Source organism: Giraffa tippelskirchi, chromosome 4, assembly GCF_054371585.1.
Source record: "Giraffa tippelskirchi isolate mGirTip1 chromosome 4, T2T-mGirTip1v1.2.pri, whole genome shotgun sequence".
Lineage (NCBI taxonomy): Eukaryota > Metazoa > Chordata > Mammalia > Artiodactyla > Giraffidae > Giraffa > Giraffa tippelskirchi.
The window spans coordinates 124,401,313-124,417,006 of NC_137278.1; the positions used below are offsets into that span (position 1 = coordinate 124,401,313).

General features: G+C 42.6%; 2 protein-coding genes across 11 annotated transcripts in view; one reads left to right on the top strand and one right to left on the bottom strand.

Annotated features, from left to right (window-relative positions):
- Positions 1–6,747, bottom strand: part of LOC145546142 (uncharacterized) — a 482,768-nt gene extending 476,021 nt beyond the window's left edge. For 2 of the 4 annotated variants that reach the window (XR_014082550.1, XM_081592132.1), the window contains exon 1: positions 6,308–6,747. The gene's annotated coding sequence lies outside the window, so the exon portion shown is untranslated. Of the gene's footprint in view, positions 1–826; positions 975–1,130; positions 3,551–6,307 lie in introns of those variants that run through there. The other 2 variants (XR_014082552.1, XR_014082553.1) reach the window with 2 other exon arrangements.
- PLEKHG7 (pleckstrin homology and RhoGEF domain containing G7) overlaps positions 6,442–15,694 on the top strand; it is an 86,090-nt gene continuing 76,837 nt past the window's right edge. For 4 of the 7 annotated variants that reach the window (XR_014082549.1, XM_081592127.1, XM_081592128.1 and 1 more), the window contains exons 1-2: positions 6,757–6,838; positions 7,621–7,643. Coding sequence is in view for 2 of the 7 variants with exons in the window: in XM_081592125.1 (XP_081448251.1) it covers positions 6,521–6,725; positions 6,771–7,084; positions 7,621–7,643 (542 nt within the window). In the remaining 5 variants the exon portion in view is untranslated. Of the gene's footprint in view, positions 6,726–6,756; positions 7,085–7,620; positions 7,644–15,694 lie in introns of those variants that run through there. The other 3 variants (XR_014082547.1, XM_081592126.1, XM_081592125.1) reach the window with 2 other exon arrangements.

Sequence of the window (15,694 nt, forward strand, 5' to 3'; positions counted from 1 at the left end):
GTTTTCTGGGGTACTGTTCTAATGAGACTACCTGTAGATACGAATGTTTTCCATTTGCATTTTAATTACTTGAAAATTAACGCTCACAAATGCGTTCCCAAGTACAATGATCATTTCCTCTATTATTCAACGCTTATCCAAACATTCCACTGAAGTGAACTGAACTGTTAGTCGCTCAGTTGTGTCCAAAGCTCTGCAACCCCATGGACTGTAGCCCACAAGGCTCCTCTGTCCATGAGATTTCCCAGGCAAGAATGCTGGAGTGGGTTGCCATTTCCTTCTCCAGAGGATCTTCCCCATCCAGAGATCGAACCCAGGTCTCCTGCACTGGAGGCAGATTCTTTACTATTTGAGCCATGAGGGAAGCCAATGCTTATTAAAACATTCCACTAAATAAACACAAAATGTTTTAGGATGTAAGTACTTTAAGGTTGAAAGGAATGTTTTCTCACAACTTTGGAGAAAGCAAACAGATAAGATACCTAAAACTGTCTCACTAAGCTATCAAAGATGCTCACTGAGCACCTGAAGGGGAAGTAAAAAGCCACATTTGCATCCTCTATTGGATCAGTCCCTGTGCTGTAGAAACAAATCATCTGACCTGGGCGGTCTTAGATTCTGAACTTGCTTTCCCTTAGACCTTTTCATAAACAAATAACTAGAAACATCTCTAAGAAGGGGAGAGGCCAGTTCCTCCTTTCAGCTCCTGTCAAGTGTGCCTGTGCTCAGCCAGGAGGGTTCATTGTTACAGGTGCGGAACCTGTTCTTCCGAATCCTCGCCTGGCAGCTTGCTCTGAGGTCTCCGGGCTCCCCTGTCTGGACCCACCTGGACAACGTCACCTTCAGAGGCAGACCATCCCACAGGTATCAGAGGTGACGTTCAGCTGCTGCTGGGTTCCCTTCTTGCATTTTTCATTTGTTCGGATCCTGCTGCTACCAGCTTCTCTTGGTCCTGTCCTGCTGGTCTCGCAGGTCTAAGCATGATGGGTGAATCATTAATCAGTGCGGTTTAATTTCAAGTACACTGAGATCGCTTCCCCCAACAGTGTGGGTGGTGGTTGCTGGCTTCTTAAAGCTTGGGTGATTAAAGCCTGGTGAATTCACTTTATAATATAGTGATCATTTATTGATTCAGTCTTCTAGGGAAGTAAAGGAAAAGAGATAGCCTGAACTTTTTGGTTAACTTTTGGCTTCTTACCAGATCCATGGGGATAATTATTTAGAGAGGGCCTCCCAGGAGCCTCACCTATTTTCCCTGCAAGGAGCTTATGAGGGAGGGACTTTATTACTCTTTCATAAATGTGGCCTGGAGGCTGACCCAGGCAGAGGGGCTTGTCCCAGGTCACAGGGCTAGCTGGTGCTTAGGTGGAGAGAGCAAGCAGATGGTTAACTCTAGAGCCTGGGCTCTCCTTCTCAGCAATGGCCTCCCAAAGCTCTGCTGTAGCTAAAGTTTCTTCAGTTCTACAGTGAGGGATGTCAGCAGTTACTACTGTCTTGGTTCCAATATTTGAGACACTGGCCAGTAAAAAGTACTTACTGACCCTTGAAAACAATGGAAACATTGAGAGACTTTATTTTCCTGGGCTCCAAAATCACTGCAGACAGTGACTGCAGCCAAGAAATTAAAAGACGCTTGCTCCTTGGAAGAAAAGCTATAACAAACCCAGACAGTGTATTAAAAAGCAGAGACATTACTTTGCCAACAAAGGTCCGTCTAGTCAAATCCCTGGTTTTTCCAGTAGTCATGTACGGATGGGAGAGTTGGACTACAAAGAAACTTGAGCACTGAAGAACTGATGCTTTTGAATTGTGGTGCTGGAGAAGACTCTTGAGAGTCCCTTCGACAGCAACGAGATCGAACCAGTCAATCCTAAAGCAAATCAGTCCTGAATATTCATTGGAAGGACTGATGCTGAAGCTGAAGCTCCAATACTTTGGCCACCTCGGGCGAAGAGCTGACTTATTGGAAAAGACCCTGATCTGGGAAAGACTGAAGGCAGGAGAAGGAGATGACAGGATGAGATGGTCGGATGACATCACCAACTCGTTGGACATGAGTTTGAGCAAGCTCCGGGAGTTGGTGATGGAGAGGGAAGCCTGGCTTGCTGCAATGCATAGGGTCACAAACAGTCGGAGACGACTGAGCAACTGAACTGAACTGAATGACCCTTGGGTATAATAACCACGTACTGACTGCCACACCCTAAGTCAGGACAATTAGAAGGAAATTTGAAGCAATGTCCTAATCCCTCTAAGAAGAAAGAAGGTACAAGAAACCCAAGGACTAAGAATTCTGAGAGAACTATTATGCAAGTACCTATGTAAACATTCTGAACTCCTTTAGCCATGTTGCTGCTGGAATTATAACAATGCTTTGTTGAGAAACAGAACATAATCCCCCAGTTGTGTACATGTGTAGAAGTACCTGTAACTCCAGCCCTCAGCTCAGCCATTTGTCAGGAGAACGAGGAACTGGCCCTCCAGTAAAGGACCTGAAAAGAGACCTAATATGCCTGTTTTCATTAGTAATCATTCTTCTCCTATGAAGAAGATGGTATCAGCCAGAAATTACCTAAAATCTAAAATCAAAACCAGTTCAACCTCACCATAACTAAAATGTTGAGTTTCCTAGCAGGTATTATTGTCTCCCTTTGCCCCCTCGATAAGGGTACCTAGTGCATTTTTGTTCTACACGTGAAGCTCTGTTAATATTTGAGACTCGGCTCAAAATATCAAAGCAAACCCAATGTTAAGAGTCTCAGGTTTCTTTTGTAGATAAGAATCTATTAACTTCAGTTGATATCTAAGTAGTTCCTTAAACAATTCTCCAGTCTAAAATCCAGTATCTGGTAGTTTCACTTGGCCTTCAACCAGAGGAGAGCCAGGGAATAAATGTAAGAGAATAGAGTCCCCCTAAATCAATGTCACAGCATTGTCATAACAATATCATGATCTTGGGCTCCTCCCGTTTACTGATAAGAGTAAATCTAAGAGCCTATTAATTCTCTTGACACAGGATCATTGGACTTCTATGCCTGAAACAGATTAGAAGAAACAAAGAAATGAAAGAACCTGCCATAGGCAAGTACAAAACTATAATTAGAATTAATAACTAAAAATTTGGGAGTACATCAGTGTGAGGCCATTTCATATGGGGTAAACAATCGTATGCTATAAAAACCTGCAGCAATTACTGTAGTTTCCATAGAACTACAGTAAATAGTCATAATAGTGCATATTAGCTAATCTCATGAGTGACAATCAAGGACAGGTCATCAAGAATTTACAGGTGTCCAGTATTCTCTATTATCAAATTGAGGATGTAAATAATACACAGTAGAAAAAGTTCTACTAAAAAGCATTGTCAGTGCAATTAAAATTATACAGCACTAAAAGAACAAATTAGCTATCCTTAAAATTGGGCTGTCCATTCCTGAAGGGTTACAGATTGCTTTAGAATAATAGACTTACTGGGAGATCCCTGATGGCCTACTGGTTAGGCTTCTGTGTTTTCACTGCTGTGACGTGGATTCAATCCCTGGTCCCGGAGCTGAGGTACCACAAGCCACATGGTGCAACCAACAGAATAAAGGATTATAGACTTGCTGAAGTTATTATTGGAAATCTCAGAATATGTGGTCATCTACTGATATTCCTCAACCAACAGGCCATGTATCATCTTAAACCATTTCCCACGTTGCTCATGGCAAGGGAAGATGGTTATATTATCTGTTCCACAGTCCCACATCAGACGTGTAAATAATCAGGAGTTGACCCTTAAGTAATACTTGATAGATGGATAAGGATTGATGCTTTTCCACAGGAAACTACTTTTTCCATATGGAAAACTACAAAATAATGACATAGCAGTAAGTCATTTGCATGTCACCATGAATCAAGTTGGCAAATGAAAGAATCAGATTTGCTGAACACAAGAACAGATACGAGGTAATTCTGCCTTAGTGAACCATAGAAAGCACCTCTAAACATGAAAAGCTGGGCATCTGAGTGACATCTGGGTTTTTCTTTTCAAATTTGCAAGTTATTTTCCAAAACATGGGGATGGCTAAAATCTAAAATGTGTTTTGCCAAATACTTTGCATCACTATCTTTGAAATCATGTCTAATTTTGTAGTTTAAACCTTGAGGGAAAGGGCCTTGTTTTTCTTGTTCTTACATCCCTGGTATATACCAAAGCACATACATATATACAATCATACATACATACATGCAGAATGTAAGGTAAATTGAATGTATATTTGATTCTCTTAAAATGGAAATAAAAAGTGATGCGCTTTGTGGCTTCCAAGAAGTCTCTTACTCTCTTAGATCACCAAAATTTTTAAAAGTTTTTTTGTTCGAATCTGCTGCTGCTAAGTCGCTTCAGTTGTGCCCGACTCTGTGTGACCCCACAGACAACGGCCCACCAGGCTCCCCTGTCCCTGGGATTCTCCAGGCAAGAACACTGGAGTGGGTTGCCATTTCCTTCTCCTGTTTGAATCTAGAAGGGATATTAAGTAAAAAGTGCATGCATGCTAAGTCACCTCAGTCCTGTCCCACTCTTCATATCCCCATGGCCTGTAGCCTGCCAGGCTCATGTGTCCATGGGATTCTCTAGGCAAGAATACTGGAGTGGGTTGCCATGCCTTCCTCCAAGGATCTTCTTGACCCAGGGATAGTACCAGAGGCTCCTGCAGTTCCTGCACTGCAGGAGGCTTCCTTACCAAACAATAAATGTTGCCAAGGCTGCTCCAGATCTTTGCTCAAAACCCATGCCCAATAAATAAATAACAAAATTAAATAAAATTAGGAGAGCCTGACATTGCTGCCGCTGCTGCTGCTAAGTCACTTCAGTCGTGTCCGACTCTGTGCGACCCCATAGACGGCAGCCCACCAGGCTTCACCGTCCCTGGGATTCTCCAGGCAAGAATACTGGAGTGGGTTGCCATTTCCTTCTCCAGTGCATGAAAGGGAAAAGTGAAAGTGAAGTCGCTCTGTCGTGTCCGACTCTTAGCGACCCCATGGACTGTAGCCTACCAGGCTCCTCCGTCCATGGGATTTTCCAGGCAAGAGTACTGGAGTGGGATGCCATTGCCTTCTCTGGAGTCTGACATTATGACCCCCTAAACAACTGATGGGAGTTTCTCTGGTGGCTCAGTGGTAACACCTGAAATGCAGGAGATTCAGGTTTGATCCCCGGGTCTGGAAGATCCAAGGAGGAAAAAATGGCAACCCACTGCAGTCGTCTTGCTTGGGAAATCCCATGGACAGAGGAGCCTGGTGGGTTATAGTCCATGGAGTCCCAGAGAGTCAGACACAACTTAAGGACTAAACCACTACCACCACCACATCAGTGGCCATTGTACAGTAGGAGTGTCCTTGCTCAAAACCTGCCAACTCACTCCACGCTGCCTTTAGCAGGAGTGAACACACAGGCTTAAGTTAAAGGGTCCAGAGATAAGAAAGGAAGATACAAACAAGAAAGCAGATGGAACCAGCTGGGACTAAGATGGCATGAATCTGACCTCCAACAGATCTTGAGTCTCATACCTTGATTTTACAACATTAGCATAGTATATGACACACCTACTGGCTGCTAGGACCAGACATTAAAGATCAAAAAAGGATAAAAAGGGGGTGGCACCCCACTCCCTTGGAAAAAGGCCTGACCCTTCAGGGTAAACTAATGCATGCTGCTGCTGCTGCTAAGTCGCTTCAGTTGTGTTCGACTCAGTTACGACCCCATAGACGGCAGCCTACCAAGCTCCCCTGTCCCTGGGATTCTCCAGACAAGAATACTGGAGTGGGTTGCCATTTCCTTCTCCAAACTAATGCATAGGTGTCCCTATTATTAGCTTCACTCCTCCTCCCTTTGTTTTTATTCTTTAAATCACTGTCAATAAGCTCACAGAATAAAGGATTTTTTTTTTATAAAAAAAAATCACTGTTGCCCACCTGCAGGGCGAGAAATTGATTTTTGAACATAATTTCTGCTTAGTCATTCTTTGGCCACTGAGTAAAGCTTGCGCTTTGTCAATCTCAGCTTGAGCTTCTTATTCACCTACTGGAACCCCATTGGGGAAAAAAAAAAAAGAACCCTCCCTTAAGGAGGCAGGGAGCAGGGTCCAAACGACTTAATTTGGTAACAAACAAATTTCAAAACGTAAACAATTTAGATTGGAAGGCTGGACTCACTTATCTTAATAACCTACAAAACATAACATATACTAATGTTAAGTAGGCATTCGTTAGCTCCTCTGACTAACTAGAAGCTTCTATGCGAAATTTCAGACACCTTTTTTCTCACCTGCATCTCCTTGTTTGCAATAGTTTTCGCACTCTGCTCTCCCTTATTAAAGATCAGCCACTTGCTTGCAATTATCCTCTAGAAAAGGATGGAAACACACTGAGGAACAGAGACATCTGAAGACGGAAAAGGAACCACCCCAGTGTGGGCAGGAGAACAGCAACTCTGACGACATCGCCTGGAAGTTTCCAGCAACCGGGGCCTCTTAGTGGCATGGAGAAGATGGAGCCATCTCGCCCAGAGGTGCAGCCTACAGGTTGCGAGGCCTCTCCTCCGTACTCCCTAGAAAGCCTGTCGAAGAAGCACTGTCAGAACCAGGGGAATCTTCTCCACTTTGACCGGCAAGCCCCTGGCCGCTTGTCCACCTCGCCCACTTTGCGGAGGTTAAGGAGCCGCGGTTGCGGAAGTGTGCGCGGAGGTGCGCACGGCACTGCCACTGCGCATGCGCCGCCTCAGCGCGTAGCTTTGGAAGTGCTCACCTCGGGCGGCTCGCAGGAGTCTCCTGGCTCCGCAAGCCACGTTTCCAACAAGGTATGTGAAAGCACAGAGGAGTCTTCTCACTCCCTGTGGCCCCTGAGACTCTACTCAAGATTGCCTCTGGACTCTGAGAGAGCCCTCGACGCAGCCGAGTCGGTTGAGCTCCAAATGGGGCCCGGTAAAGAGCGTGCCCTTGCCGTGCCTCAGCACCTCGAGGAGGGGTCGCTTCCTCAGGCCTCCTTTCCGCGGAGAGGAGACCACTCAGCACCTAGCCACATCCCAGGACCCCCCGGGCCTCAGGTGACAGAGCTTTAAGCCTCTTGCCTCTCATTTGGTGAATGCAAAGCATAATAGGTCTTCAGGTTGCCAAATTGGCGAGGGTGGGGGGCAAGGCAGCGGCGCCTCCTTGAGGGAGCCAACACAGGAAGTCACAGAGCTGGGGGAACACATAGTCTTTAGGACAGCTGGGTGTCAAGTAAAAGGGGTGCAGCAGTTTGGGGAAGGAGAGGGAGGTCGAGCTCACTTTCTTCCTCAGTATCCTTGAAGGCACTTTAAGAAAGGACTCGAATTAGAAATGGTCTCTCAGGCATTAGAGAGTAAAGGTGGCTCTCTTGGAATTCCAGGCTGTGTGAAGGCCACCAGGCGTGGCTGGTTTAAAAGGGCAGAAAGAACAAATTATTCACATTTCTAATGTTCTAACCTTCTCCCCCAAAAAAGAAAACTCCAAAACATTAATAACTGGGGAAGTTAATGACCTCTCCCTTCAAGATGTCTGCTTTGGAATTTTGAATGGGTTTGAGCAAGACTAAAACGTGTATTTTTCCAATTTATTTCAGAGAGAAGAATTGCATCAGTACAGGTATGTGTGTCTTTATTTTCTCCAGTGCTATGAAAGCTGTTGACTTTTTACTTTTACATCTTCTATTCTGACATAGCAGACCCAATGGTGTATTAACCAGGGTAATTTGTTTTACAGCCCCCAAGTCACTCTTAATATTATGGGTGAAACTATTAATTTCCAGAGTCTCCTTTAAGAGCCCAGCATTTTACCATGGCTGGGATATTTGTGGATAGGGTATAACAGCCACAAGTGGCCATGGTTTTCATTTTGAATTGTCAATGACTTGGCCTTGTGGTTTAATTAACATCCATTTAGTAATAGTTCTTGTCAGGTAGAGAAGATGTAAAGACCAGGAACATTCAGCAGTTTTTCAAAGAGAAATTCAGAGGACAAGGATAAAAGGAGCAAGATGTGCTGTTTAAATCTAAGGCAACCTTTAATATGCCTGTAACAACAGACTGTGCTTTTATCTAGAATGCAGGTAGATTGTGTCACTTCAGAAACCGGCTCTGACTTTCATCTTGGTTGCCCAGCTGTGCCAGTGGATTTGCCATTTCTTTCAGGGATGAAGAGCTTCTGTGGCAGAAAGGGAAAAATCCAAGCCCAGTTTCATCCACCCAATTTGTAGGATTGGTGGGAAAGCCTTCATTTCATTTGGAAAGTCATCCTCAGGGAATTAGCCATTGTTTTATTACTGGCCCTCAATCCTCAAGCAAGAGTTTGCTGTTAATAGCAGGAAGGATGAGATCCATCTGTGCAATCTTTGTTGATTTTAACTCTTGTAGATTTTAACGCTAGTTGACCTAGATGTATCTTAGGTAGAGAATATTTACAAAGCCATAGGCAAATGCCAAGTATTATATTCACGTCAACTAGTTATTTCTGTGTAACAAACCAGCTGGAACTTCAGTGCCTTAAAACAGCAACTAGTTATTGTTTCTTATAAATCTATGTGTTAATTGAGGGTCAGTTGATATTGCTTGAGCTCAGCTGGGTAATTCACTCCATGTGTCCCTCATCTTTTTCATGGGACCAAATTGCTGCCCTGGGCATGTTCTTATGTTGAAGGGAGAAGTTCAAGGGGATAAGTGGAAATATGCAAGACCTCTTGGACCCTGAGCTCTGTACCTTGTCTAATTCTACTGATCAAAGCAAGTCACGCTCCTGAACTCAAGGGCAAGAAGTTATGTGCCACCAGTATTATGTGCCACCAGTGGCAAACTATATGGATACAAAGGTTGGTGAAGAAGGGGGCCATTAATGGAAATATTCTACAGGTGGAGACCAGAATTAAGATCTAAAATGATACCTAATTCAGACGTGTCAGAGAAAGTGAAAAGAGAATAGTTTCAGGGAAAGATGGTATTGATTAGAGTCAATCATGCAGAGTCTAATAGGGTATTTAGGGAATTTGTTCCTTACCCTAAGAACAGTGTGAAACCACTCAATGGATTGATGTGATCAGATGGATATAGGGTAGACATGAGATTTTGATGAGAGTGAACTCTAGCAGAACAATTAGAATATTCAGATATGAGAGGTTGGTGGGTTAGGCTCTGGTGAAGGCAGTGAAATTAGAAAGAAATATCTCAGTTCAGGAGACTATTAGGAGATACCACCACCTACCATTTGTAAATAGTAGACCACAAGGGGTGAGGGGGAGGAAGTTGTCAAGAATGACTTCCAAGCTTCTGGCTTGCACTGTTGGGTGGCAGATGGCTCCATTCACTGATATAGGCAACCTTAGAGGGGAGAAGGGGATGTAGGTGGGTGGGATGAAAGTTTGAACATGTTGAATTTGAGGACCTATGGAACATCTGAGTAGAGACTGTGAGTAGGTCGTTAACTAGAGAAGGCATCATGGATGGAGATCTATATCTGAGAGTCTTTAATCAAGGAATGCTTCCTAGACCACGTAAAGTCGGTCCAACTTTGCATGTAACATGGAGTTAGTAGACCCAAAGGCTAACTGATGGGGTGCACCAAACCATTTGCAAAAGATAACATGCAGGTAACTATTATCGACCTGCAGAATCTTTGTGAGGCAATAACAGAAATAGCCTCCAGTGAGTCAGAGGGAAAACTTGGTCAGGGGGCTTGCAGCCTTATAAAGCTGGGTGTTTTAGTATGTCACCATCACATACAAAATAATGAAGAGTTACAGAAAGTCACAACACGGAATCAAAGTTGAAGTATTTTGGACACCTTGGTATATGGTGATGACCCAGAATTATTCAACATTGTTTCTTCAGGACTTAGTACAGTACTTGGCATGAAGTAGGCAATGTTTGTATAAATGAAAGAGTAAGTTACTATAAACTATTCATATGTTTAATAAATATTCAAGCATTACTACTAAGTAATTTTGCACCAGCCACAGACCACTCAATCTGTACCTTTTTAAATCAAAAAATTCACTGAAAGCATGAGTTTTTGGTAAATAGCTAACCGTTTTTGGCACAAAGATCCTCTGCCTGCCTGTCTTTTGCTCCCTCTCTCCTTCCTGTCATTTGTTCTAAGGGCTACTTCCCAGGCCATGCAGTCAGACAGTGTAAGGTAAAGAGCTCTTTACATGAGGCCTTGCTGTCCATTGAGGGAACTGAGGGGCCTCACCTCCAAAAACTTATTAAAACTTTATTTAAAACGTACTTAACCTTTAACTTTGGCTTTTACTATGCCTTTGAAATGATATAAACCAAGATCTAGCAAACTATGGCAGAAATTCAACCCACCACCTGTTTTTGTAAATAAAGTTGTATTGGAGCACAGCCACATATATTCATTTAAATACTGTCCATGACTGCTTTCACACTGTAAGCACAGAACTGAGTAGCCACTACAGGGAACATATGGCTCACAAAGCCTGAAATATTTACTATCTAGCTCTTTATAAAAAATGGTTTGCTGACCCTGGTATATTCAGTTAAGAAATGCTTGCTTCTGTGGCCATCAGTCAATCACAGCAATGTTTTCTTTCCTTGTAGCCCTTTTGAAAAACTAATTTTTCTTTTATTACAAATTCTTAGCACATAGTCTGACAGTTGGGCAAGCTATGTAAGTGAGAAGGGCCCAATCTACTCTCAGTTCTGAAATAAGCTCAGTGTTAGATTTGGATTCCAAGTTTTTCTTTATGGAATTTCTTTCTCATTGTTGTTTCCTCTGTCTGTGTGTAACATTCCAGTGAATTCACACTCACTTCAAACTCTTTCTCCTATCACCAAAATACACTTCCTGGAAAACAGTCTTTACAATTTATTCTTACTAAAGTGTGAAGGACTTCAAGCTTAAGGCATATCTACACTCATCTTTCCAAGTAGAGCAGTATATTTATCCCCTTTTGGATTTCCCTATGCCACATAAATGCCTCCATCATAGTATCTAAAACAAATATGTTTCTCTGACATCCATCTTCTTTCAGAAAGAAGACCTTTCTGAGGGCAGAGACCACTTACTTTACACTTCATCTCAACAGCCATTACTCAGCTAGAGTCTGTCTCCAAAATATTTATTGAAGTAAAGGACAGATGGAAGGATGACAGGCAGGGTGGCAGGCTGCTTGGCATACAGTGTTACGTACCTGTCCCTGGTGTATTTGAATTTTGACAGAGGACATGACTTGAAGCCAAGCAATAAAACCATGTTACTGGAATTTTAAACATGAAACAAGGAGGGCGGAGATTTTGTGGACAGACACACTTTCCTCACACCAGCTTAAAATCAATCTTCCCAGAAAACTGTCTGTCCCACCTAATTTTTCAATGAGCCCTGAAACTGAGAAGGAAAATAAACATACTACATTTATGAGAACAGACTAACCTTCCAGTGCTCAAAAGTAATCAGAAAAAAACTAAATAGATCCAAAACATGAAAACCAAATGACAAGGAAGAGACCAGACAAAAACTCTGAATACCAATAAAGTATCTGGAGAGTCATCTAAAGCCAGTTTCATCTGGAACTGCCCTTAGCAGGGGCAGCACAACACAATATTAAGAGTTACTGGAATCAAACTCCCTGGGTTTGAATCCTATATTTACTTCTCTCTGGCAGCATGACCTTGGGCAAGTATCTGAACAACTCAAAACCTCAAAGTATTCATCTGTTGAAAGTCGCTCAGTAGTATCCAACTTTTTGCGACCCTATGGACTGTAGCCCACCTGACTCTTTCCAACCCAGGGATCCAACCCAGGTCTTCTGCATTTCAGGCAGACTTTTTACCATCTGAGCAACAGGGAAGCCCTGTGGCTTCCCTCATCTGTTGAGTGGAGATGCAAATGCAACTGACTCTTCAACAGCACAGGGGTTCAGGACGCTGACCCTCTGTGCAGTCCAAAATCCACATATAACTTTATAGTTAGCCCTCGTTATCTGAGGTTCATTAGTCAGCGGATTCAACCAAGAAAAGATGGTGTAAGTACTGTAGTATTTCTTGAAAAAAAAATCTGCATGTAAGTGGACCTGCTCAGTTCAAACCTGTGTCATTCAAGGGTCAACTATAGTACCCATCTAGTAAGCTTTTGATAAGATAAATAGTATAACTCACATTTACCTTTTTTAAGAAATTGAGTCATTCATTCATTTGGCACTTTCTGTATGCAGATCACTGACTTACTCTTTCTAAAATATTCTGACCCCAGAGTGAAATGATAAATCACAGGAAGTTCATCTGATGAGTCCAAACATTAAATTCAATATAATGTTAAATCCTTCCCAGACTTTTACTTAAAACCTGTTGTATAGCTAGCACTGTCTCAGCCGTTAAGTGTGAAATCTTGGTAGAAAGTTAGTAACTACTAATTATTAGATGGCATGTTGGTTTTTTAATCACTGTTTGCATTTTTTTGTTTTGTTTACATGTACCCACTGCTTTATTTTTGGCTGCACTGGGTCTTCGTTGCTGCACACAGGCTCTCTCTAGTTGTAGTGCGCAGGTTTCTCACTGCGGTGGCTTCTTTCGTTGCGGAGCACAGGCTCTAGGTGCGCAGGCTTTAGTAGTTGCTGTAAATCTCAGCCCTCCATAATATATATTTTTGTTTTCTTTTTCCCTCCAATTACATTGAGGTATAATTGACATAGATCATTATATAAGTTTAAGGTGTATAGCATAATGATCTGAAATATGTACATGTTGCAAAATGATTCCCAGAATAAGTTTAGTTAACATCCATCACCACGTGTAGTTACATTTTTTTTTTCCCTTGTGATGAGATATGTGAAAACTGTTAATTAGTTAGAGGCCTCAGGGTGTCATGGAGGTCTTCTTGATCTGGGCCTGGCTGGAGGCTAGAGTGGGAACTGGCAGCTTCCTTTCACATCAGGAGCCGTGTGTTATTCTTGCACTGGCATCAGCTCCCCCAGAGTGTAAACACCATCACAGCAGGAGTTGTGCCTATTTTGCTCATGGCTGTAGCGACTTAGCAGCAGCAGCATATCCCTAATGTCTCGAACACCACCTGGCACATAGTAGATGTTCAATGAAACTTTAAGGAAGGAAAAAAGGAAGTGCATTGGTTGATTAGTTAGGTTAGGTCAAGCCTGGTAGGGGGAATTGTATCATCCCTTTTTGGAAGTTTTCTCCTCCAGCAATTTATTTCCCTCTAGCTCTTTTCAACCTCTGCCACCTTCCTAATCAGTTCTGTGTTCATCTTTTGAGTGTTTATTGGGTTGTTGGGGATTTTTATGACTATGGTTTGATCATACTGGGTGGTATTTTTTTTTTTAACGGACTAGTATTTTTTAAATTTAATTATTTACTTAATTTTGGCTGTCCTTGTCTTCATTGCTGCACTTGGGCTTTCTCTAGTTGTAGAGAGGAGGGGCTGCTCTTCATGGTGGCACACTGGCTTCTCATTGTGGCGGCGTCTCTTGTTGCGAAGCACGGGCTCTAGAGTGAGCAGGCTCCACACGGGCTTAGCTGTGTGCTTGGCATGTGGAATCTTCCTGGATCAGGGTTTGAACCCATGTCCCCTGCATTGGCAGATGGATTTTTGTCCACCGTACCACCAGGAAAGTCTCATACTGGGAATTATTTTGACTCTTGTCTAGAACAGGCAGTGGTCTCAAAAGACAGAGTTCTAGGCCGTTCTTGGTACCGGCAGCTCCTCTTTTGCTCTGAACACCTGCGGATTTAATAACTGTCACTGATTGAGCCCAAGATGTCACAGCAGGGTGTGTTTTCCATGCGGTTGGAACTCCAAAGCTTGTCTTGGTTGTGTTCAAAGTGACATGTTGGGATGAGCCCCATTTGTTCATCCCACATTCATGGAGTGGCCATTCTGTGCCAGGCCCTGGAGAGTAAGCTAGAGGCTCCCCATACATTTTCCCTTCTCAGATGGGTTTTGGTAACATTCTGGTAGAAAGTGGAACATTTTGGTAGAAAACTGGAAATTATAGTCAAACATGTAAAGAAAAGTTTCTAACAATCTTGACAGACTCATAATTAAAAAAAATGTTTCACAGACCTTAACCAAGAGAGCTATAGTTCCATAAGTGGCAATTGAGTTGTCATTTCTCTATTGATTATTTTTAAAGGGGACTTTTTTAAAGATTGTTACTGATTCTAATTGGTTGTTCCTATGTAATCAACTCACAATTATAAGCAAGCATTCCAATTTGTACTATACCTCTTGCATAAGGTAGAATACTATGGTTCTTAAAATAGAACACTGCAAGGAGATCCAACCAGCCAATCCTAAAGGAAATCAGTCCTGAATATTCATTGGAAGGACTGATGCTGAAGCTGAAGCTTCAACACTTTGGCCACCTGATGAGATGAACTGACTCATTGGAAAAGACCCCAATGCTGGAAAAGATTGAAGGCGGGAGGAGAAGGGGACAACAGAGGATGAGATGGTTAATGGCATCACCGATGTGATGGACATGAGTTTGAGTAGGCTCTGGGAGTTGGTGATGGACAGGGAAGCCTGGCATGCTGCAGTCCACGAGGTCGAGAAGAGTCAGACACGACTGAGTGACTGAACTGAACTAAACTTTTTCCAGTCACACAGTTGTTGGAAAACCACCTGCTGGAAAAGGTACATTTATCATGAATTTTAGTATCAGACAAAACAAGGCCTAATAAGCCTGCCTGATAAAAGAAAAACAACAACAACATTGTGTTATCTTACTAAACTTCAAAAGATTTTTATTCTATTAATACGTATCACTATAGGACAGTTGCTACCCTCAGTTGCTACCCACTCATATTCTCAAAGGATCTTTTGTTTTTCTTTAAAATTTGCACCTGGGAATTAGAGGCCACTAGTCCTTGGTTTAACCCCACTGTACAGAAGGAATCTTTTTTTTCTTCACTGCAATTTAAAAAAAATTTATTGGAGGATAGTTGACTTACAATGTTGTATTAGTTTCAGGTATACAGCATAAGGATTCAGTTATACATAGATCCATTTTTTTTTAGTTTCTTTTCTCATATAGGTTATCACAAAATATTGAGTATAGTTCCCTGTGCTATACAGTAGGTTCTTCCTGTTATCTTATATATAGTGGTGTCTGTATGTTAATCCCATGGAATCTTTTTTTAAAAATGCCAAAGATGTGTTTGTCCTGTTTTTAAAGGAGGAGCTTTTATTATTCATCTTTTAAACATTTCTGCCAAGGTAAAGGTCATCACATAATTACGGCCCCACCCACTGGCCACTGGTGGGGAGAATAATAGCAAACCTAAACCCTTGGTTCACAGATCATGAGGAGTGGAAAGGGTCTCACTCACAGCTGTTCTCCACATAAGGAAGCTGAGGGCTTGGGAAGCAACATGCCAAGGTCACACATGATGAACATCAGGGCTGGGAATCGCAGTCCTAAGTTGGGTAACCTGCCACTCAGTTGTATTGCCCACTTCATTCGTCTCCTGTGGTTTCATATTAAAGTACCACTCACTAGTGACTTAAATCAAAAGACGTTTTACACTCTGAGAGTTCTGGGAGCCACAGGTCCAAAGCCAAGGTGTCAGCAGAGCCACACTTCCTCTGGAAGCTGTCGGGGAGGACTGTTCCTTGCTTCTTCACGCAAGCATTCCTTGGTTGTGGCCGCATCACTTTAATCATCTGCCTCT